Source organism: Oncorhynchus mykiss, chromosome 28, assembly GCF_057628025.1.
Source record: "Oncorhynchus mykiss isolate SJ-2025 chromosome 28, ASM5762802v1, whole genome shotgun sequence".
In the NCBI taxonomy this organism is placed as follows: domain Eukaryota; kingdom Metazoa; phylum Chordata; class Actinopteri; order Salmoniformes; family Salmonidae; genus Oncorhynchus; species Oncorhynchus mykiss.
The window spans coordinates 44,162,747-44,188,425 of record NC_143049.1 but is presented as its reverse complement, the minus strand read 5'-3'; the positions used below and the strand labels follow the sequence as shown (position 1 = coordinate 44,188,425).

Here is a 25,679-nt window from a genome sequence, read left to right as displayed (position 1 = left end):
TGCCTGTAAAAAAAAGCTGTTTAGTATTTGTAGTTAATCATATCAGTAATGTGGGTTCAATATATACGAGCTGTAGCTCCGCCCACCGGTGAAGTGGAGCAGAGCATGCTGGGTGATCTCCAGCCCAGAGATCAGTGAGAGAAAGCTCCAGCCATCCTTGTCTTTTCACCAGTTAGCTTTCATTGTGTTAGACAAGGCCAGTGGGCATCCTTATGTTTTCACCAGTTAGCTTTCATTGTGTTAGCCAAGGCCAGTGGGCATCCTCATGTTTTCACCAGTTAGCGTTCATTGTGTTAGTTGTAACTTTTTTTATACCAATAATGAAAATGTTGACACCGTTGTGTTGAGAATAGTGGGCTGTAGAGAAGTGGTCTACTGTCTCAGCTAAAGTGGGGTGGGAGATAATCAGTAAGGTTTCTCTTATGTGTATTTTTAGAGGGGAACGGTGTCGTACATAACCATAAGCAGTACTTATAGCTGCACTGAATGCATTATGGTGCCATAGGCTATCCAAATCACTGTAGGGGAGGACTTGTTGGCCTGTATATTATTTGAATTAGTTATACACGTTGCAATGTTTTGAAATGCGGGCTTTTATTTTTAACATTTCCTCATTACCATACCACCCGGAAGTCATCGTTTGTGCTGCTGGCAGAATACCGGCTCGTCATTTACGGCTTCTTCCACTTCGCAGCACATCTCCAGATAAACGCTGTAAGTTTACCGGCTATTCAATTATGAAAATTAAAAACATACCTTGTACATGTTAACATCTGTCTAGAAATATATACAATACAACTTCAATGATAAAATAAGGGTCAATACAATCCCGACACCACATTTGAGCTAGCTAATTTAGCTAGCAGATTACCTGAGGTAGCGCGCTAACGTTTGTTGGTCTGTACTTGAACGTTATTGAACAAGCTAACGCTAGTCAGCTAGTAATTCAATTACATTTTGCTCAGTGTTTGATTTCATGTTGAATGTGTAGTTTACGCTGCTGATGATTTACAGTGGTTGCCAAAAGAAAGCCATGTTTCCCCAAATAATATATATATTTTAAACAACCATATATATAATAATTTCGGGAATCTCTTGTGTTTCATAAATGTCCAATCAATTCGCAAGAGGCTGAATGTGTCTCACCGGAGAATGCGAACGAAACAACGCCCCTCTGTCTCAGTATGTGTAGTGTATCTATCTGATGCTGTCTGGTCAGAAAGAGTATGACATTGAAGACACCCGTAGCATTAAATGCAAGGGAAGCCAGTGAGCATTTGGCCTCCCTTGATAAAAACATATAAAATAATAGCCAATCAGCGTTCTTTTCTCTCGTCCTGCAAGTGTATCGTCAGACGTCATGATACCTCATTAGAAGTGTCCACTTCATTTGAGGGCTGAGGGGATAGGGTGTGTCTTATAAGTGTTTGGGCTACAGCCAGGGATTTGTACAGTTTTACTTAATTCTCTGTACTGGCCAATGATGATAACGGCGATTCAGATCCAACCATTAATTCATACATTGTGCCCCTGGTCTGGGAGGATGGAAGTTCAATATGTAGCTGGAGGTAGTATGCGAGCAAGCATTTTAGACAGGTAGCTTAGGACAACAAAACTGAAAGGTTGTACTGTATGACAGAGTCATAGACCGTTTAGACAACATGAAAGATGAGGATGGCATCTGTGTTTCTGCAAGTAGGGTGAGTCAACATGTATTTTTCTTCTACACACAGACGCGCAAAAATCAGTACCATGGACAGCCACATCATATTTAGCTTACTTTGATTGGACTAAATAGTTTTGGTATCTTTTAGTTGTCACTGTATTAGACTAAGAGGAGGTGATTAGATGCTGAAATGGTGTGGGTTTGTCATGCAATAGAATCCAACTGATGCGTTCTGCTTACAACAAAATTTGTTTCATCGTTTGTTTTGGTATGTTGCATTGAAAGTAGCTAATAGGGCTTTGATTTGATCACAATTCCCACAATGGAGGGGAATGTTGATAGTGTTAACTAAGGGGGAAAGCGAGAAAGTTGAGTGAAGTTCAATCTCGTGCTTCTCTGCGTGGGCTGGTGCTTGTCTGTGCAGCAGTACCAGGGAGCTGCGCACTCGCCACTTAGGGGGAACATTGATCACAACACATACGTTGTAATATGGCATTATCTTCTGGATTGGCTTCCCCGGTGATTTAACCCACGCTAATGTTGATTTTGCAAATAACCTAGCTAGCTAGCGAGTAGCCATAATCCCAATAGACATTACCTTCTCTCTCTAGTCACATCACATTTTAATTGTCACATGCTTCGTAAACAAGTGTAGACTAACATTAAAATGCTTACTTTACGGGCCTTTCAAACAAGGCAGAATACAATAAAAAAATATACTAATACCGGTACCTAGTCAATGATAGCTTGGCTATATACATGGAGTACCAGTATCTAGTCAATGATAGCTTGGCTATATACAGGGAGTACCAGTATCTAGTCAATGATAGTTTGGCTATATACAGAGTACCAGTATCTAGTCAATGATAGCGTGGCTATATACAGAGAGTACCAGTACCTAGTCAATGATAGCTTGGCTATATACAGAGTACCAGTATCTAGTCAATGATAGCTTGGCTATATACAGAGAGTACCAGTATCTAGTCAATGATAGCTTGGCTATATACATGGAGTACCAGTATCTAGTCAATGATAGCTTGGCTATATACAGGGAGTACCAGTACCTAGTCAATGATAGCTTGGCTATATACATGGAGTACCAGTACCTAGTCAATGATAGCTTGGCTATATACAGGGAGTACCAGTACCTAGTCAATGATAGCTTGGCTATATACATGGAGTACCAGTACCTAGTCAATGATAGCTTGGCTATATACAGAGTACCAGTACCTAGTCAATGATAGCGTGGCTATATACAGGGAGTACCAGTACCTAGTCAATGATAGCTTGGCTATATACATGGAGTACCAGTACCTAGTCAATGATAGCTCTGCTATATACAGGGAGTACCAGTACCTAGTCAATGATAGCTTGGCTATATACAGGGAGTACCAGTACCTAGTCAATGATAGCTTGGCTATATACAGGGAGTACCAGTACCTAGTCAATGATAGCTTGGCTATATACATGGAGTACCAGTACCTAGTCAATGATAGCTTGGCTATATACATGGAGTACCAGTATCTAGTCAATGATAGCTTGGCTATATACATGGAGTACCAGTATCTAGTCAATGATAGCTTGGCTATATACAGAGTACCAGTATCTAGTCAATGATAGCGTGGCTATATACATGGAGTACCAGTATCTAGTGAATGATAGCTTGGCTATATACAGAGAGTACCAGTATCTAGTCAATGATACCTTGGCTATATACAGAGAGTACCAGTATCTAGTCAATGATAGCTTGGCTATATACAGGGAGTACCAGTATCTAGTCAATGATAGCTTGGCTATATACAGGGAGTACCAGTATCTAGTCAATGATAGCTTGGCTATATACAGAGTACCAGTATCTAGTCAATGATAGCTTGGCTATATACATGGAGTACCAGTATCTAGTCAATGATAGCTTGGCTATATACAGAGTACCAGTATCTAGTCAATGATAGCGTGGCTATATACATGGAGTACCAGTATCTAGTGAATGATAGCTTGGCTATATACAGAGAGTACCAGTATCTAGTCAATGATACCTTGGCTATATACAGAGAGTACCAGTATCTAGTCAATGATAGCTTGGCTATATACAGGGAGTACCAGTATCTAGTCAATGATAGCTTGGCTATATACAGGGAGTACCAGTATCTAGTCAATGATAGCTTGGCTATATACAGAGTACCAGTATCTAGTCAATGATATCTTGGCTATATACATGGAGTACCAGTACCTAGTCAATGATAGCTTGGCTATATACAGGAAGTACCAGTATCTAGTCAATGATAGCTTGGCTATATACATGGAGTACCAGTATCTAGTCAATGATAGCTTGGCTATATACAGAGTACCAGTACCTAGTCAATGATAGCTTGGCTAGATATACAGGCTGCACTGTATATGTAAATAATGTGCTGTGTACATGCCTACCCCTTGACACATTCCCCCTCTTTTCCCACGTTGATTTAAACCCCCTGCATTAAAGTAGGTTTCATACATTGTAAAATACAGTGCCTTCAGAAAGTATTCAGACCCCTTGACCTTTTTCACATTTTGTTACGTTACAGCCTTATTCTAAAATGGATTAAAAACAAAAACAAATCCTCAGTCAACTACACACAATACCCCATAATGACAAAGTGAAAACAGGTTTTTAGAAATGTTTGCAAATGTATTAAAAACAAACAACAGATACCTTGTTTACGTAAGTATTCAGACCCTTTGCTATGAAACTCCTTTTTCCATTGATCATCCTTGAGATCTTTCTACAACTTAATTGCAGTCCACCTGTGGTACATTCAATTGCTTGGAGATGATTTGGAAAGGCACACACCTGTCTATATAAGGTCCCACAGTTGACAGTGCATGTCAGAGCAAAGAGCAGAGCTCCCTTGGAGTTTGCCAAATGGCACCTAAAGACTCTCAGACCATAAGAAACAAGATTCTCCGGTCTGATGAAACCAAGATTGAACTCTTTGGCCTGAATGCCAAGTGTCACGTCTGGAGGAAATCTTGCACTATCCCTACGGTGAAGCATGGTGGTGGCAGCATCATGCTGTGGGGATGTTTTTCAGCTGCAGGGACTGGAAAGATGACCGGAGCAAAGTACAGAGAGTTCCTTGATGAAAACCTGCTCCAGAGCCTCAGGACCTCAGACTGGGGCAAAGGTTCACCTTCCAACAGGACAACGACCCTAAGCACAAAGCCAAGACAACGCGGGAGTGGCTTCGTGACAAGTCACTGAATGTCATTGAGTGACCCAGTCAGAGCTCGGACTTGAACCCGATCGAACATCTCTGGAGAGACCTGGAAATAGCTGTGCAGCGACTAACCCAATCCAACCTGGCAGAGCTTGAGAGGATCTGCAGTGAAGAATGGGAGAAACTCCCCAAATACAGGTGTACCAAGCTTGTAGCGTCAAACCCAAGAAGACTCGAGGCTGTAATCGCTGCCAAAGGTGCTTCAACAAAGTACTAAGTAAAGGGTCTGAATACTTATGAAAATGTGATATTTCCGTTTTTTAAATTTTTAATAAATTAGCAAATATGTCTAAACCTGTTTTAGCTTTGTCATTATCGGATATTGTTTGTAGATTGAGGGGGAAATAACTAATCGATTTTAGAATAAGGCTGTAACGTAACAAAATGAGGGAAAAATCGGAAATACTTTCAGAATGCACTGTTTTCAACAGTGCAAATACAACATTTCACTGTATTCAACAGTGCAAATACAACATTTCACTGTATTCAACAGTGCAAATACAACATTTCACTGTATTCAACAGTACAAATACAACATTTTACTGTTTTCAACAGTGCAAATACAACATTTCACTGTATTCAACAGTGCAAATACAACATTTCGCTGTATTCAACAGTGCAAATACAACATTTCGCTGTATTCAACAGTGCAAATACAACATTTCGCTGTATTCAACAGTGCAAATACAACATTTCGCTGTATTCAACAGTGCAAATACAACATTTCACTGTATTCAACAGTACAAATACAACATTTCACTGTATTCAACAGTGCAAATACAACATTTCGCTGTATTCAACAGTGCAAATACAACATTTCGCTGTATTCAACAGTGCAAATACAACATTTTGCTGTATTCAACAGTGCAAATACAACATTTCACTGTATTCAACGCCGATACCGATTATTGTGGAGGACCCAAAAAAGCCGAAACCGATTATTCGGATGATTTAAAAAAATCTATTTGTAATAATGACAATTACAACAATACTGAATGAACACTTATTTTAACTTAATACATCAATAAAAATAATTTTAGCCTCAAATAAATAATGAAACATGTTCAATTTGGTTTAAATAATGCAAAAACAAAGTGTTGGAGAAGAAAGTAAAAGTGCAATATGTGCCATGTAAGAAAGCTAACGTTTCAGTTCCTTGCTCAGAACATGAGAACATATGAAAGTTGGTGGTTCCTTTTAACATGAGTCTTCAATATTCCCAGGTAAGAAGTTTTAAGTTGTAGTTATTATAGGACTATTTCTCTCTATACCATTTGTAGTTCATTAACCTTTGACTATTGGATGTTCTTATAGTCACTTTAGTATTGCCAGTGTAACAGTATAGCTTCCCTCGCTCCTCCCTGGGCTCGAACCAGGAACACAACGACAACAGCCACCATCGAAGCAGCGTTACCCATGCAGAGCAAGGGGAACAACTACTAGATGGCTCAGAGCGAGTGAAGTTTGAAACGCTATTAGCCTTAGCCAGCCATTTCACTTCGGTCACCAGCCTCATCTCGGGAGTTGATAGGTTTGAAGTTATAAACAGCGCAATGCTTGACGGACAACGACGAGCTGCTGGCAAAACACACGAAAGTGCTGTTTGAATGAATGTTTACGCGCCTGCTTCTGCCTACCACCGCTCAGTCAGATACATAGATACTTGTATGCTCAGTCAGATTACACGCAAAGCAGGATACGCTAGATAATATCTAGTAATATCATCAAGCATGTGTAGTTAACTAGTGATTATGATTGATTGTTTTTTATAAGATAAGTTTAATGCTAGCTAGCTAGCTACCTTGGCTTACTGCATTTGCGTAACTCCTTGTGGAGCAGGTCGTTATTGCGTTGGACTAGATAACTGTACGGTTGCAAGATTGGATCCCCCGAGCTGACAAGGTGAACATCTGTCGTTCTGCCCCTGAACGAGGCAGGTAACCCACCGTTCCTAGGCTGTCATTGAAAATAAGAATGTGTTCTTGACTGATTTGCCTAGTTAAATAAAGGTATAAAAAAAATATTTAAAAAGTGACTAGGCAACAGGATGTATGATAGAAAGTGGAAGTACACTATATATACAGCAGTATGTGGACACCCCTTCATCCACTATATATACAGCAGTATGAGGACACCCCTTCATCCACTATATATACAGCAGTATGAGGACACCCCTTCATCTACTATATATATATATACAGCAGTATGAGGACACTCCTTCATCCACTATATATACAGCAGTATGAGGACACCCCTTCATCCACTATATATACAGCAGTATGAGGACACCCCTTCATACACTATATATACAGCAGTATGAGGACACCCCTTCATACACTATATATACAGCAGTATGTGGACACCTCTTCATCCACTATATATACAGCAGTATGTGGACACCCCTTCATCCACTATATATACAGGACACCCCTTCATCCACTATATATACAGCAGTATGAGACCCCTTTCCAACAAGTCAGTTTGTCAAATTTCTGCCCTGCTAGAGCTGCCCCGGTCAACTGAGATTGTGAAGTGAAAATGTCTCGGAGCAACAATGGCTCAGCCGCAAAGTGGTAGGCCACACAAGCTCACAGAACGGAACTTCTTGAGGATCTGACGGCCCATGCCAAATCTTTACAGCCTCCCGAGGCTAGCTCCTTAGACTGATTTTTACCTTGTCGGCTCGGGGATTCGATCTTGCAACCTTTCGGTGACTAGTCCAACACTCTAACCACTAGGCTACCTGCCTCCCCATATGGAGTATATGTAGGCTGATCAACCAGCTGGCTGCTTTCAAAAAGAAGTGCAGAAAAAAATCCTACTAAAAAATATATTGTTCATTTCATGAAGTCCCATTAGAACAAGGCCATTGAAACCAGAGGCCCTGTCTTTCCTGGCCTAAAGTGAAACCTGACATGTGAGATACTTCAGAGCTGGTCTCGTGTAACACCTGTCTGTCTCTCCCCTCTCTTTCTATTTAACCATTTCAAATGGAAGATCACTAAAGTTCATATTTAGTTTAGATCAACACAATGTTTAGCACATCTGGGGTTTCTGTACAATTTCCAGTGTTCTGTTTGTGACACTTTAAGGTGCTGATGGTCACTAGAATGTTATCCTTGTTTTACCCCAATGCTTACAGAACATTTGGTACTGTCTGATTAGGATATAGAGGGCTTGGCTGGTGTTTACAGAACATTTGGTATTGTCTGATTAGGATATAGAGGGCCTGGCAGGTGTTTACAGAACATTTGGTACTGTCTGATTAGGATATAGAGGGCCTGGCTGGTGTTTACAGAACATTTGGTACTGTCTGATTAGGATATAGAGGGCCTGGCTGGTGTTTACAGAACATTTGGTACTGTCTGAATAGGATATAGAGGGCCTGGCTGGTGTTTACAGAACATTTGGTACTGTCTGATTAGGATATAGAGGGCCTGGCTGGTGTTTACAGAACATTTGGTACTGTCTGATTAGGATATAGAGGGCCTGGCTGGTGTTTACAGAACATTTGGTACTGTCTGAATAGGATATAAAGGGCCTGTCTCAAAAAAGCCAGTTAGAAACTTGTCATAAACCATTTTTTTTGTTGACTTTATCTGACTTCTCTTCTGTTCACCTGGAAATTCAAACCCTTTGTCGCTCTCCTCGATCCCTCTCTCTCTCCTCCAGAGAGATGTTGCTGTGTGCTCTGGTGGGTCTGCTGCTGCTGTTCTCCTGTCTGGATGTGTGGTACTTCCTGCGGGGGGTGGTGGTGGTGGTGCAGGCCTGGTTCCAACCCCCGGTCTGGGATGTCCTGGCAGAGCAGAGTGTTGCTGGGAGGGTCCTACCTCATGACCTGGACTATATGGGTCACATGAATAACGCCAGATACCTCCGGGAGTGTGACTTCGCCAGGTTAGACGAACACACTCACATAGGCCTGCTACTTTACTACTTTACTTTAAAAACATATTTAAGTGTTTTGTATGTTTTATAGAGAGAGAGTGGTGAAAGGCACATTACCAGTCAAAAGTTTGGACACACCTACTCAGTCAAGGGTTTTTCTATATTTTTACTATTTTCTACATTGTAGAATAATATTGAAGACATCAAAACTATGAAATAACACACATGGAATCATGTAGTAACCAAAAAAGTGTTAAACAAATTAAAATATGTTTTATTCTTCCAGTAGCCACCCTTTGTCTGGATGACAGCTTTGCACACTCTTAGCCTTCTCTCAACCAGCTTCATGAGGAATGCTTTTTCAACAGTCTTGAAGGAGTTCCCACATATGCTGAGCACTTGTTGGCTGCTTTTCCTTAACTCTGCGGTCCAACTCAGCCAAGTCATCTGATGCAGCCCTCCATCACTCTCCTTCTTGGTCAAATTGCCATTAAACAGCCTGGAGGTGTGTTGGGTCATTGTCCTGTTGAAAAACAAATGATAGTCCAACTAAGCGCAATCCAGATGGGATGGTGTATCGCTGCAGAATGCTGTGGTAGCCATGCTGATTAAGTGTGCCTTAATATTCTAAATAAATCACTGACCGTGTCACCAGCAAAGCACCATCACACCACCACCTCCATGTTTCATTGTGGGAACCACACATGTGGAGATCATTCGTTCAACTACTCTGCCTCTCAAAGACACGGTGGTTGGAACCAGAAATCTCAAATTTGGAGTCCTCATAAGGACAGATTTCCACCGGTCTAATGTCCTTCGCCCAAGTCTCCTCTTCGTATTGGTGTCCTTTAGTATCTGGACCCTCTCTTTCTATAATAATCCTCTGCCATTGTTGCAATCCCTATTACTAGTCTGTTCAACCTGTTTCGTATCGTCTAAGATTCCTAAAGATTGGAAAGCTGCCGCGGTCATCCCCCTCTTCAAAGGGGGTGACACTCTAGACCCAAACTGTTACAGACCTATATCCATCCTGCCCTGTCTTTCTAAATTCTTCGAAAGCCAAGTTAATAAACATATCACTGACCATTTCGAATCCCACAGTACCTTCTCCACTGCAATCTGGTTTCCGAGCTGGTCATGGGTGCACCTCAGTTACGCTCAAGGTACTAAACAATATCATAACCGCCATCGATAAAAGACAGTACTGTGCAGCCGGCTTCATTGATCTGGCCAAGGCTTTCGACTCTGTCAATCATCGCTTTCTTATCGGCAGACTCAACAGTCTTGGTTTCTCAAATAACTGCCTCGCCTGGTTCACCAACTACTTCTCAGATAGAGCTCAGTGTGTCAAATCGGAGGGCCTGTTGTCCGGACCTCTGGCAGTCTCTATGGGGGTACCACAGGGTTCAATTCTCGGGCCGACTATTTTCTCTGTATATATCTATGATGTTGCTCTTGCTGCAGATGATTCCTTGAGCCACCTCTACGCAGACGACACCATTCTGTATACATCTGGTTATTCTAGCATCACTATTCTGGACGGTTCTGACTTAGAATATGTGGACAACTACAAATACCTAGGTGTCTGGCTAGACTATAAATTATCCTTCCAGACTAATATTATGCATCTCCAATACAAAATTAAATCTAGAATCGGTTTCCTATTTCGCAACAACGCATCCTTCACTCACGCCGCCAAACATACCCTCGTAAAACTGACCATCCTACCGATCCTCGACTTCGGCAATTTCATTTACAAAATAGCCTCCCAACACTCTACTCAGCAAACTGGATGTTGTCTATCACAGCGCCATCCGTTTTGTCACCAAAGCCCCATATACCACCCACCACTGCGACCTGTATGCTCTCGTCGGCTGGCCCTTGCTACATATTCATATTTCATAGTTTTGATGGCTCCACTATTATTCTACAATGTAGAAAATAGTAAAAATAAAGAAACTCTTGAATGAGTAGATGTGTCCAAACTTTTGACTGGTACTGTATAAATGCAGTGCATCCAGAAAGTATTCAGACCACTTTTTCCACATTTTGTTAACAGCCTTTTTCTATAATGGATCAAATTCATTGTTTTCCTCATTAATCTACACACAATACCCCATAATGACAAAGCAAAAACAGGTTTTTAGACATTTTTGCAAATGTATTATAAATAAAAATCTAAAATATCACATTGACATAAGTATTCAGACCCTTTACTCAGTACTTTGTTGAAACACCTTTGGCAGCGATTACAGCCTCAAGTCTTATTGGGAATGACGCTACAAGCTTGGCACACCTGTATTTGGGGAGTTTCTCCAATTCTTCTCTGCAAATCCTCTCAAGCTCTGTCAGGTTGGATCGGGAGCGTCGCTGCACAGCTATTTTCAGGTCTCTCCAGAGATGTTCGATCGGGTTCAAGTCCGAGCTCTGGCTGCGACACTGAAGGACATTCAGAGACTTGTCCCGAAGCCACTCCTGCATTGTCTTGGCTGTGTGCTTAGGGTCATTGTCCTTTGCCCCAGTCTGAGGTCCTGAGCGCTCTGGAGCAGGTTTTCATCAAGGAGATATCTGTACTTTGCTCCGTTCATCTTTCCCTCGATCATCCCAATAACATGATGCTGCCACCACCATGCTTCACTGTAGGGATGGTGCCAGGTTTCCTCCAGATGTGACGCTTGGGATTCAGGCCAAAGAGTTCAAACTTGGTTTCATCAGTCCATAGAATCTTGTTTCTCATGGTCTGAGAGTCCTTTAGGTGACTCTTGGTAAACTCCAAGCGGCCTGTCATGTGCCTTTTACTGAGGAGTGAATTCAGGCTGGCCACTCTACCATAAAGGCCTGATTGGTGGAGTGCTGCAGAGATGGTTGTCCTTCTGGAAGGTTCTCCCATCTCCACAGGGGATCTCTGGAGCTCAGTTTGGCTGGGCGGCCAGCTCTAGAAAGTCTTGGTGGTTCCAAACTTCCATTTAAGAATGATGGCCACTGTGTTCTTGGGGACCTTCAATGCTTCTGAATTGTTTTGGTACCCTTCCCCAGATCTGTGCCTTGACTCAATCCTGTCTCGGAGCGCTATGGACAATTCCTTCGACCTCATGGCTTGGATTTTGCTCTGACATGCACTGTCAACTGTGGGACCTTATATAGACAGGTGTGTGCCTTTCCAAATCATCTCCAATCAATTGAATTTACCAAAGGTGGACTCCAATCAACTTGTAGAAACATCTCATGGATGATCAATGGAAACAGGATGCACCTGAGCTCAATTTCGAATCTCATAGCAAAGGGTCTGAATACTTATGTAAATAAGGTATTTCTGTGTTTTATTTTTAATAACATCTATCCATTACAGTTAATATTGGTGAGGTAGGACACAGATATTTTGGGGTTTCAAGGTATTTTAGATATTTTGGGATTGAAATGGCACGACACATATCTATACGTTTCAAAACATCCGTAGGATATTATAAACAGTATAGGTAAGTTTGAAATCTGGTACACTTGAAAATGAGGGATATACTCTGGAAGTAGTAAAGCTGCTCTTTGCTGAAACACACTGACAGTTGTGACGTAAAGTTAAATAACTGTTTATACCATATTTGTTGACAAACTTTAATTAAATAACTGTTGTTTTACAACAACAAAACGTATCCATGTATGTTTAAGACGTGGTCTTAGTGAATACATAACGTTACTTGCACTGCACACCGATTGACTATATATTACAATTAGCTTTTTATCATTACCGAAAACAATGTTCTCGTTACCGAAACGGACCTAAAAAAAGGACGTGGTAATGCGAAATGTGTGTTTCTTTAATGAGGCTCAATCAATCAAATACACTGCTCAAAACAACAAAGGGAACACTAAAATAACACATCCTTGATCTGAATGAATGAAATATTCTTATTAAATACTTTTTTCTTTACATAGTTGAATGTGCTGACAACAAAATCACACAAAAATTATCAATGGAAATCAAATTTATCAACCCATGAGGGTCTGGATTTGGAGTCACACTCAAAAGTGGAAAACCACACTACAGGCTGATCCAACTTTGATGTAATGTCCTTAAAGCAAGTCAAAATGAGGCTCAGTAGTGTGTGTGGCCTCCACGTGCCTGTATGACCTCCCTACAACGCCTGGGCATGCTCCTGATGAGGTGGCGGATGGTCTCCTGAGGGATCTCCTCCCAGACGTGGACTAAAGCATCCGCCAACTCCTGGACAGTCTGTGGTGCAACAGACGGAGCTATTGGTGGATGGAGCGAGACATGATGTCCCAGATGTGCTCAATTGAATTTAGGTCTGGGGAACGGGCGGGCCAGTACATAGCATCAATGCCTTCCTCTTGCAGGAACTGCTGACACACTCCAGCCACATGAGGTCTAACATTGTCTTGCATTAGGATGAACCCAGGGCCAACCGCACCAGCATATGGTCTCACAAGGGGTCTGAGGATCTCATCTCGGTACCTAATGCCAGTAAGGCTACCTCTGGCGAGCACATGGAGGGCTGTGCGGCCCCCCAAAGAAATGCCACCCCACACCATGACTGACCCACCACCAAACCGGTCATGCTGGAGGATGTTGCAGGCAGCAGAACGTTCTCCACGGCGTCTCCAGACTCTGTCACGTCTGTCACATGAGCTCAGTGTGAACCTGCTTTCATCTGTGAAGAGCACAGGGCAGAATTTGCCAATCTTGGTGTTCTCTGGCAAATGCAAAACGTCCTGCATGGTGTTGGGCTGTAAGCACACCCCACACCTGTGGATGTCGGGCCCTCATACCACCCTCATGGAGTCTGTTTCTGACCGTTTGAGCAGACACATGCACATTTGTGGCCTGCTGGAGGTCATTTTGCAGGGCTCTGGCAGTGCTCCTCCTTGCACAAAGGCGGAGGTAGCTGCTGGGTTGTTGCCCTCCTACGGCCTCCTCCACGTCTCCTGATGTACTGGCCTGTCTCCTGGTAGCACCTCCATGCTCTGGACACTACGCTGACAGACACAGCAAACCTTCTTGTCACAGCTCGCATTGATGTGCCATCCTGGATGAGCTGCACTACCTGAGCCACTTGTGTGGGTTGTAGACTCCGTCTCATGCTACCACTAGAGTGAAAGCACCGCCAGCATTCAAAAGTGACCAAAACATCAGCCAGGAAGCATAGGAACTGAGAAGTGGTCTGTGGTCACCACCTGCAGAACCACTCCTTTATTGGGGGTGTCTTGCTAATTGCCTATAATTTCCACCTGTTGTCTATTCCATTTGCACAACAGCATGTGAAATGTATTGTCAATCAGTGTTGCTTCCTAAGTGGACAGTTTGATTTCACAGAAGTGTGATTGACTTTGAGTTACATTGTGTTGTTTAAGTGTTCCCTTTATTTTTTTAAGCAGTGTAAAAGGAGACAGCCAATATGAATCTGCAAATAATTGACCACATCACTGAAACCCATTCATGCCTCCATGTTGGTAAGGTAATGGCTCTCTGACTTTTTCCCAATTTAGCTTTTTAGCCGTTTCGGTAATGAGAAGGCCAAGTGAGTTAAAGGGGGTGTTTAGAGAATGAGCTCCTCATTCGGAAGGTTAACTTGACCTGAGGACTACTCTAGACCAGGTTTCCCAGAGTGACCCTGGGCAGGTGAGTCCTGAGAATACATCTATATTCACACACTTTCTTCTTTGGGTTAATGGAGGACAATTTGGGTCACGGGAGGACGGACAATGTCTCATTTGGGTCACGGGAGGACGGTCAATGTCTCATTTGGGTCACGGGGGGACGGTCAATGTCTCATTTGGGTCACGGGAGGACGGTCAATGTCTCATTTGGGTCACGGGAGGACGGTCAATGTCTCATTTCATGGGTGGACGGTCAATGTCTCATTTCATGGGTGGACGGACAATGTCTCATTTCATGGGTGGACGGTCAATGTCTCATTTCATGGGTGGACGGTCAATGTCTCATTTGGGTCACGGGGGGGGGAGCGGTCAATGTCTCATTTGGGTCACGGGGGGGGGGCGGTCAATGTCTCATTTGGGTCACGGGAGGACGGTCAATGTCTCATTTCATGGGTGGACGGTCAATGTCTCATTTGGGTCACGGGGGGGGGGGGGGGGGGCGGTCAATGTCTCATTTGGGTCATGGGGGGGGGGCGGTCAATGTCTCATTTGGGTCACTGGGGGGGGGGGGCGGTCAATGTCTCATTTGGGTCATGGGGGGGGGGCGGTCAATGTCTCATTTGGGTCACTGGGGGGGGGGGGGGCGGTCAATGTCTCATTTGGGTCACGGGGGGGGGCGGTCAATGTCTCATTTGGGTCACGGGGGGGGGCGGTCAATGTCTCATTTGGATCACGGGAGGACGGTCAATGTCTCATTTGGGTCACGGGGGGGGGGGGCGGTCAATGTCTCATTTGGGTCACGGGGGGGGGGGTGGTCAATGTCTCATTTGGGTCACGGGAGGACGGTCAATGTCTCATTTCACGGGAGGACGGTCAATGTCTCATTTCACGGGAGGACGGTCAATGTCTCGGGTCTGGAGCTGAAATAGTTTAAGAACCCCTGATGTAGATGATGCATCCTGGGTGTGCTTTTATGTAATAAACTTATTTTAATGTCAACTTCACCTAGTATACCATTTTTATGATTTATGGACAAACTAAAGCAACATATTTTGTATTCAAATAAGTTAGGTTTTTGTAAAGTCAAATTGAATAAAATAACTCGAACTTGAATCTGGATATATTACGGAAATGAGAATTTGTGGTGAAAATTGTAAAAAACAAAAACATGATCTGGCAAATTTATTTAAATGAAGACACTTCCCCTACACCTAAGACCTCTTAGTTCTCAGAATGACACCTAAGACCTCTTAGTTCTCAGAATGACACCTAAGACATCTTAGTTCTCAGAATGACACCTAAGACATCCTAGTTCTCAGAATGACACCTAACAGCTCTTAGTTCTCAGAATGACACCTAACACCTCTTAGTTCACAGAATGACACCTAAGACCTCTTAGTTCTCAGAATGACACCTAACACCTCTTAGTTCTCAGAATGACACCTAACACCTCTTAGTTCTCAGAATGACACCTAACACCTCTTAGTTCTCAGAATGACACCTAAGACATCCTAGTTCTCAGAATGACACCTAAGACATCCTAGTTCTCAGAATGACACCTAAGACATCCTAGTTCTCAGAATGACACCTAAGACATCCTAGTTCTCAGAATGACACCTAAGACATCCTAGTTCTCAGAATGACACCTAAGACATCCTAGTTCTCAGAATGACACCTAACACCTCTTAGTTCTCAGAATGACACCTAAGACCTCTTAGTTCTCAGAATGACACCTAAGACATCTTAGTTCTCAGAATGACACCTAAGACCTCTTAGTTCTCAGAATGACACCTAAGACCTCTTAGTTCTCAGAATGACACCTACGACATCTTAGTTCTCAGAATGACACCTAAGACCTCTTAGTTCTCAGAATGACACCTACGACATCTTAGTTCTCAGAATGACACCTAAGACATCCTAGTTCTCAGAATGACACCTAAGACATCTTAGTTCTCAGAATGACACCTAAGACATCCTAGTTCTCAGAATGACACCTAACAGCTCTTAGTTCTCAGAATGACACCTAACACCTCTTAGTTCACAGAATGACACCTAAGACCTCTTAGTTCTCAGAATGACACCTAACACCTCTTAGTTCTCAGAATGACACCTAACACCTCTTAGTTCTCAGAATGACACCTAACACCTCTTAGTTCTCAGAATGACACCTAAGACATCCTAGTTCTCAGAATGACACCTAAGACATCCTAGTTCTCAGAATGACACCTAAGACATCCTAGTTCTCAGAATGACACCTAAGACATCCTAGTTCTCAGAATGACACCTAAGACATCCTAGTTCTCAGAATGACACCTAAGACATCCTAGTTCTCAGAATGACACCTAAGACATCCTAGTTCTCAGAATGACACCTAAGACATCCTAGTTCTCAGAATGACACCTAACACCTCTTAGTTCTCAGAATGACACCTAAGACCTCTTAGTTCTCAGAATGACACCTAAGACATCTTAGTTCTCAGAATGACACCTAAGACCTCTTAGTTCTCAGAATGACACCTAAGACCTCTTAGTTCTCAGAATGACACCTACGACATCTTAGTTCTCAGAATGACACCTAAGACCTCTTAGTTCTCAGAATGACACCTACGACATCTTAGTTCTCAGAATGACACCTAAGACATCCTAGTTCTCAGAATGACACCTAAGACATCTTAGTTCTCAGAATGACACCTAAGACATCCTAGTTCTCAGAATGACACCTAACAGCTCTTAGTTCTCAGAATGACACCTAACACCTCTTAGTTCACAGAATGACACCTAAGACCTCTTAGTTCTCAGAATGACACCTAACACCTCTTAGTTCTCAGAATGACACCTAACACCTCTTAGTTCTCAGAATGACACCTAACACCTCTTAGTTCTCAGAATGACACCTAAGACATCCTAGTTCTCAGAATGACACCTAAGACATCCTAGTTCTCAGAATGACACCTAAGACATCCTAGTTCTCAGAATGACACCTAAGACATCCTAGTTCTCAGAATGACACCTAAGACATCCTAGTTCTCAGAATGACACCTAAGACATCCTAGTTCTCAGAATGACACCTAAGACATCCTAGTTCTCAGAATGACACCTAAGACATCCTAGTTCTCAGAATGACACCTAAGACATCCTAGTTCTCAGAATGACACCTAACACCTCTTAGTTCTCAGAATGACACCTAAGACCTCTTAGTTCTCAGAATGACACCTAAGACATCTTAGTTCTCAGAATGACACCTAAGACCTCTTAGTTCTCAGAATGACACCTAAGACCTCTTAGTTCTCAGAATGACACCTAACACCTCTTAGTTCTCAGAATGACACCTAAGACCTCTTAGTTCTCAGAATGACACCTAAGACATCCTAGTTCTCAGAATGACACCTAAGACATCTTAGTTCTCAGAATGACACCTAAGACCTCTTAGTTCTCAGAATGACACCTAACACCTCTTAGTTCTCAGAATGACACCTAACACCTCTTAGTTCTCAGAATGACACCTAAGACATCTTAGTTCTCAGAATGACACCTAAGACTTCTTAGTTCTCAGAATGACACCTAAGACATCCTAGTTCTCAGAATGACACCTAAGACATCCTAGTTCTCAGAATGACACCTAAGACATCTTAGTTCTCAGAATGACACCTAAGACCTCTTAGTTCTCAGAATGACACCTAACACCTCTTAGTTCTCAGAATGACACCTAACACCTCTTAGTTCTCAGAATGACACCTAAGACATCTTAGTTCTCAGAATGACACCTAAGACTTCTTAGTTCTCAGAATGACACCTAAGACTTCTTAGTTCTCAGAATGACACCTAAGACTTCTTAGTTCTCAGAATGACACCTAAGACTTCTTAGTTCTCAGAATGACAGTTGATTTTTTGCAGATGCATCATGGTTCTGTAACTCAAATTTGCTACAGACATTTTGAAACTGGTTTTGTGAGAATCACTCAGACAGACGTAAGGCATTTGGTAATGTCTGTACTGGTTCCTTATCCTCCTCCAGGTTCCACCATTACATGCGGAACGGGATCTTTAAGGCCCTACGGACCCTGAAGGCCACCATGGTGGTGGGGGCCTCCACTATTCGCTACCGACGCTCGCTGGCCTTCGGGGAAGCATTTGACTTGCGCACTCGCATCGTGGCATGGGACGACAAGTCATTCTACGTGGAGCAGCGGTTTGTCTCCCAGGGCGACGGGTTCATCTCCGCGGTGATGCTATGCAGACAGAATGTTCTCCGTAGCAACCCTGAGAGCATCCTACAGCTGCTCTGCAAGAGGAAGGTAGGAGAGGAAGGGATGAGAGGGTGTGGAGGGGAGGGATGAGAGGAAGGGAGGGATGAGAGGGAGGAGAGGGGGCCTTTGATGCATGGGATATCACTCGGTCCTCTTCTCTGTGTGTTCAGGTGGAGTGTCCCGACTCAGTCCTCTTCTCTCTGTGTGTTCAGGTGGAGTGTCCCGACTCATTCCTCTTCTCTCTGTGTGTTCAGGTGAAGTGTCCCGACTCATGCCTCTTCTCTCTGTGTGTTCAGGTGGAGTGTCCCGACTCAGTCCTCTCCTCTCTGTGTGTTCAGGTGGAGTGTCCCGACTCAGTCCTCTTCTCTCTGTGTGTTCAGGTGGAGTGTCCCGACTCAGTCCCCTTCTCTCTGTGTTCAGGTGGAGTGTCCCGACTCAGTCCTCTTCTCTCTGTGTGTTCAGGTGGAGTGTCCCGACTCAGTCCTCTTCTCTCTGTGTGTTCAGGTAGAGTGTCCCGACTACCCTGAGGATCTGCAGCACTGGATCAGCTTCATCTCAGCCAGCAGCCAGGCCCTGAGAGCCCAGAGTGGACTAGAGGACAAGACTGGAGCGCAGGAAGACAAAGACAAGTGATACACACATTCCTTGAGGAGCCCTAACATTACACATTGTTGTAGCCCGGCCCCAAGCACACCTGATTCAACAAATCTGCTTATAATTAAGCTGTTGATTAGTTGAATCAGGTGAGGGCCTAGAACTGACATGACTGACAGCTCCCTCAGAATACAGGAACTAAACTGACATGACTGACACCTCCCTCAGAATACAGGAACTAAACTGACATGACTGACAGCTCCCTCAGAATACAGGAACTAAACTGACATGACTGACACCTCCCTCAGAATACAGGAACTAAACTGACATGACTGACACCTCCCTCAGAATACAGGAACTAAACTGACATGACTGACAGCTCCCTCAGAATACAGGAACTAAACTGACATGACTGACACCTCCCTCAGAATACAGGAACTAAACTGACATGACTGACACCTCCCTCAGAATACAGGAACTAAACTGACATGACTGACAGCTCCCTCAGAATACAGGAACTAAACTGACATGACTGACAGCTCCCTCAGAATACAGGAACTAAACTGACATGACTGACACCTCCCTCAGAATACAGGACCTAAACTGACATGACTGACAGCTCCCTCAGAATACAGGAACTAAACTGACATGACTGACACCTCCCACAGAATACAGGAACTAAACTGACATGACTGACACCTCCCTCAGAATACAGGAACTAAACTGACATGACTGACAGCTCCCTCAGAATACAGGAACTAAACTGACATGACTGACACCTCCCACAGAATACAGGAACTAAACTGACATGACTGACACCTCCCTCAGAATACAGGAACTAAACTGACATGACTGACACCTCCCTCAGAATACAGGAACTAAACTGACATGACTGACAGCTCCCTCAGAATACAGGAACTAAACTGACATGACTGACAGCTCCCTCAGAATACAGGAACTAAACTGACATGACTGACACCTCCCTCAGAATACAGGAACTAAACTGACATGACTGACACCTCCCTCAGAATACAGGAACTAAACTGACATGACTGACACCTCCCTCAGAATACAGGAACTAAACTGACATGACTGACACCTCCCTCAGAATACAGGAACTAAACTGACATGACTGACACCTCCCACAGAATACAGGAACTAAACTGACATGACTGACAGCTCCCTCAGAATACTGGAACTAAACTGACATGACTGACACCTCCCACAGAATACAGGAACTAAACTGACATGACTGACAGCTCCCTCAGAATACAGGAACTAAACTGACATGACTGACACCTCCCACAGAATACAGGAACTAAACTGACATGACTGACAGCTCCCTCAGAATACAGGAACTAAACTGACATGACTGACAGCTCCCTCAGAATACAGGAACTAAACTGACATGACTGACACCTCCCACAGAATACAGGAACTAAACGGACATGACTGACACCTCCCTCCGAATACAGGAACTTATTCATTATGATTTTAAAATACAAAACTGATCCTAGATCAGTACAGCTACTACAGACCAAGTGGCTTTAACCTTGTACTGCAGTGGGCTAAATCAGGGTCACAGAGTGATTCTGGGTAGTCTTAAACAGATCTACATTGAAACAAAAGAAAACATCTCACACACATGGTTATGGGCTTAAACAAAGACACCTGTACCATGTCAGATATGGAGCTGAAATGTATAACATGTTTAGTTTGCATCCCAATATTACACTTTATATACGTCACAGAAGACTGAAATATAACAAAACTGCTTGACATAGAAACACCGGATTTCTACATTAAAAAAATATATATATGTTTCTTAATTATGAAAAACATTTCACCCATGAGGCCACTAGAGAGCACTTTGGTCATTGGCCTGCAGGATAGAGGACCATCGTGTTGTTAAGGGATTCATCCTAACCTAAGATGCAAAACCTTTTCCCATTGACATGAAACTCTTACCATAATAGTTTTAGTTACGTGTGCATGTATCTCGAGATAGTCTCTTTCAATTATTCATTTCGACATCTGTGGGATTCACCAGAATTACCTAAGTAGCTCGAAGGACCAATCATAAATGTCTGTCGGAGACTGACGGGTCGAGTGGCGAATGACGGAGCCCCTCCCATCATACTAAAGAGCCAGTCACCTGCCCTCTGATCATTCTCACCTCTCTTCCACACAGAGGAGTTCTACTCAGCTCTCCTCAGCACCACTAGATCTGTTTTCCTGTTCACAGGTTTAACGGTTACACAGCCGAGCGATGGGTTATTCGTCTTTTGTGTTGGGTGACCTTGGGCAAGGCACTTAACCCTAATTGCTCCCTGTAAGTCGCTCTGGATAAGAGTTTTTGCTAAATTACTAAAATGCAGAATGAACGTTTTCGCTTCACTGCTTTTTCTTCATTCGTCTCCTGTTGTAGCTAGCGTAAAACAGCTAGCGTAAAACAGCTAGCTAAGGAGACTTGGCTAGCTTAGCTGCAAGGCCAGCTCCCCTACCGACTAGCTCTTCTACCTGGAAGTTTGAACTCTCGTTTAGTTCAACCCACTACCGATGTTGACCAGACCGACCATCCTAGCGTCACTGCTTATCGATCGAGAAGCACACTGTTGTTCATCACAAGACCAACATAACGTTGGCTAGCCGTTGGCTAGCCATGCTACTAGCCCTTGTGACGAACGCTAGCTGCGCTCACATTGTTAAAGGGATTGGCTTCTCCGGCCAGCACTGTGCTAACTCACTAGCCTACCACACTCGCTAGCCTACCACACTCGCTAGCCTACCTCGCTAGCCTACCACACTCGCTAGCCTACCACACTCGCTAGCCTACCACGCTAGCCTACCACGCTAGCCTACCACGCTAGCCTACCATCGTTTTACTTTGTTCTCGAATTAGCCTTTTTTTGGAGCCATGGAACATGCTAACTCGGCCCAAGATTTACCGAACAAGGCCTGTGCCCATGCTGGGCTACCATATATTTTATACGGGATGACTTTATTCCGCATAAAAGTAACGTTGTAGCCCCTTGGTGGCAAGGCAAGCTGTGGATAGCGGAGATCATTCACCCGCTGTACAACAAGCCTGGGCAACTCCTGTTACGCAGAGATCAGCTGACCAAAGCGAACTGAGAGACGCCACGGAAGCCATGGCCCTCTGGCCCTTGAGAGGTTAAATGTGGACTATTGAGTCTATCCAGAGTGCTAGGGCTCATTCTACACGCTCACTGTATGGAAACAAGTGGTGTTTTTTTTTTAAATGGTGACCTAAAAACAGATCATTCCTTACCAATGTTCTGTATCTGAGGTTTTACGCTTCCTGCAGGACCTTTTGGACAGAAGCAAGGCTTTCTCTACTGTTAAGGTCTATTTAGTTGCTTTCTCTGCCTGTCATATAACCTTTGACGATAACACGGTGAGAAAATACCTATTTCATGTCACTTACGTCCAGTTCCCAAGCCGTTAGTCCCGTCATGGGGTTTGTCTATTGTGCTCGAGGTTATTTCACAGCAGACTTTAAGCTGTTGCAGAGCATGGAGATCCATTATCTCTCCTCTTTACTGGTCCCCTTAAGTCTGTAGAGCCAGTGAGCTACATCCCCTGTCAGTTCTCCATTCCTGTCTGTAGAGCCAGTGAGCTACATCCCCTGTCAGTTCTCCATTCCTGTCTGTAGAGCCAGTGAGCTACATCCCCTGTCAGTTCTCCATTCCTGTCTGTAGAGCCAGTGAGCTACATCCCCTGTCAGTTCTCCATTCCTGTCTGTAGAGCCAGTGAGCTACATCCCCTGTCAGTTCTCCATTCCTGTCTGTAGAGCCAGTGAGCTACATCCCCTGTCAGTTCTCCATTCCTGTCTGTAGTTTGCCTTGGGCTTTTCCAAGGTCACCTTGTTGCTCAACCCCACCTTTATAATCAAGGTTGGCTGCAATTACAAATGTCTGTCCATGGAGCTTGTGGTTTTCCACATGCTGACTGTCCATGGAGCTTGTGGTTTTCCACATGCCATCTGGCCTTGTAGCTTGTGGTTTTCCACATGCTGACTGGCCCTTCTATGGAAGAGGATAGGCTACCCCATTTCTGTCCAGTACTCGCGCTGTGCGTATAATTGGATTGGACGACAGCTTTGCACAAGCGCAACCAACTCTTTGTCCTGGGTGCCCCCCCTGCAAGGGCTCAACGGTTGTCTCATTGGATGGGGAAGCTTTTATATTGGCCTTCAATAGTAAGGAGTTTCAGCCTCCGGAGGGCCAGAGGGCTCACTACCTCTTGGACACTGCTGAAGGGCATCTCCTAACAGGAGATCTGCCATGTGGCTTGTTGGGCATCCCCTCATATATTTATGAGGTTCTACCAACCAGACGTCACTCCGCTTTCATTGGCACACACTGTCCTCGGTGGTGGGGCATCTGAGGGATGGTATTGAAGACTGCCTGGCTTCAGAGAGCATCTGAGGGATGATATTGAAGACTGCTTAGGTTCAGAGAGCATCTGAGGGATGGTAATTGAAGACTGCCTGGCTTCAGAGAGCATCTGAGGGTTGCTAATTGAGACTGTCCCTGACAGATGTGTATGATTGGTTCCCCCGAGCTATTTAGGAGATTCTGGTGAATTCCACGGTGAGACGTCTCACTTGTAATATCAGAGAACCGTGGTTACGCAGGTAACCTTACGTTAGGGAACTCTATCTTGTGTATAAATTATTATTATTATTATCTATTATGCACCAAAGCTTCTCCATTCTGTGTTTTTATTACAATTTAGTGTTTCTATAATTTATTGATGATGATGTTCATTGTCTATTTATTTTTTACATTATTTATGTTGCTGTCTGTAGATTTTAAATATTGAATTGGATGCAGAGTATATCATGATTGGAATTGAATGTCAATTATTTTGAATGCAATTTTGAATAAAACACATATGCGACCTCCTGGTTACTTTTAGTCCTGACTGCATTGATTTACGGTGTTCAACACTAGACGACAGTCCGACGCAAACCAGCATCCCTGTGGGAAGCATTGGAGTGAACATGGGCCAGCATCCCTGTGGGAAGCATTGGAGTGAACATGGGCCAGCATCCCTGTGGAAGGCTTTCGGTCAATATGAGGAGGGAGAAACCCTGTGTATTCTGGACCAGGATCAGGTATCAGTCAATATGAGGAGGGAGAAACCCTGTGTATTCTGGACCAGGATCAGGTATCAGTCAGTATGTGGAGGGAGAAACCAGGATCAGGGATCAGTCAATATGGGAGGGAGAAACCCTGTGTGGTAACATTGGGTTACCATGGTAACATGTCAGAGTGATCCTCACCCCATTACCACCAGACAGGAAGTTACCTTGGTAACATGCCAGAGTGGTCATACCTTCCTGTCTGGTGGTAATGGGGTTACCTTGGTAACATGTCAGTGGTCATACCTTCCTGTCTGGTGGTAATGGGGTTACCTTGGTAACATGTCAGTGGTCGTACCTTCCTGTCTGGTGGTAATGGGGTTACCTTGGTAACATGTCAGTGGTCATACCTTCCCGTCTGGTGGTAATGGGGTTACCATGGTAACATGTCAGTGGTCATAATGGGGCGGCAGGGTAGCCTAATGGTTAGAGCGTTGGACTAGTAACCAGAAGGTTGCAAGTTCAAACCCCCGAGCTGACATGGTACAAATCTGTTCTGCCCCTGAACAGGCAGTTAACCCACTAGGCTGTCATTGAAAATAAGAATTTGTTCTTAACTGACTTGCCTAGGTAAAAGGTACAAAGGTACAAAGGTACAAAGGTAAAAGGTACAAATACAAATAAATACCTTCCTGTCTGGTGGTAATGGGTACAATGGTAACATGTCAGTGTGGTGTCCCATATAGAACAGGAGTTCCCTGATCCTGGTCCAGAACACACAGGGTTTCTCCCTCCCCATATTGACTGGTCCTGGTCCAGAATACACAGGATTTCTCCCTCATTGACTGGTTCAGAATACACAGGGTTTCTCCCTCCCATATTGACTGATCCTGGTCCTGGTCCAGAATAAACAGGGTTTCTCCCTCCCATCCTGGTTCAGAATACACAGGGTTTCTCCCTCCCCATATTGACTGATACCTGATCCTGGTCCAGAATACACAGGGTTTCTCCCTCATATTGAGTGATCCTGGTTCAGAATACACAGGGTTTCTCCCTCCCATATTGACTGATCCTGGTTCAGAATACACAGGGTTTCTCCCTCCCATATTGACTGATCCTGGTTCAGAATACACAGGGTTTCTCCCTCCCATATTGACTGATACCTGATCCTGGTCCAGAATACACAGGGTTTCTCCCTCCCCATATTGACTGATACCTGATCCTGGTCCAGAATACACAGGGTTTCTCCCTCATATTGACTGATCCTGGTCCAGAATACACAGGGTTTCTCCCTCCCATATTGAC

At 43.8% G+C, this 25,679-nt stretch overlaps 1 protein-coding gene across 2 annotated transcripts; it reads left to right on the top strand.

Annotated features, from left to right (window-relative positions):
• Nucleotides 1–233: 233 nt before the first annotated feature.
• LOC110509174 (protein THEM6) lies at nucleotides 234–24,201 on the top strand. Of its 2 annotated transcripts, XM_036965943.2 has the most exons (4): nucleotides 243–714; nucleotides 8,596–8,820; nucleotides 18,439–18,718; nucleotides 19,175–24,201. In XM_036965943.2, the coding sequence occupies exons 2-4, from the start codon at nucleotides 8,600–8,602 to the stop codon at nucleotides 19,301–19,303; spliced, it is 630 nt and encodes a 209-aa protein (XP_036821838.1). In that variant the 5' UTR covers nucleotides 243–714; nucleotides 8,596–8,599; the 3' UTR covers nucleotides 19,304–24,201. The 2 variants fall into 2 exon arrangements, with proteins under 2 accessions (XP_090082177.1, XP_036821838.1); XM_090226051.1 differs by lacking the exon at nucleotides 8,596–8,820 and having other exon boundaries at nucleotides 234–714.
• Nucleotides 24,202–25,679: the final 1,478 nt, after the last annotated feature.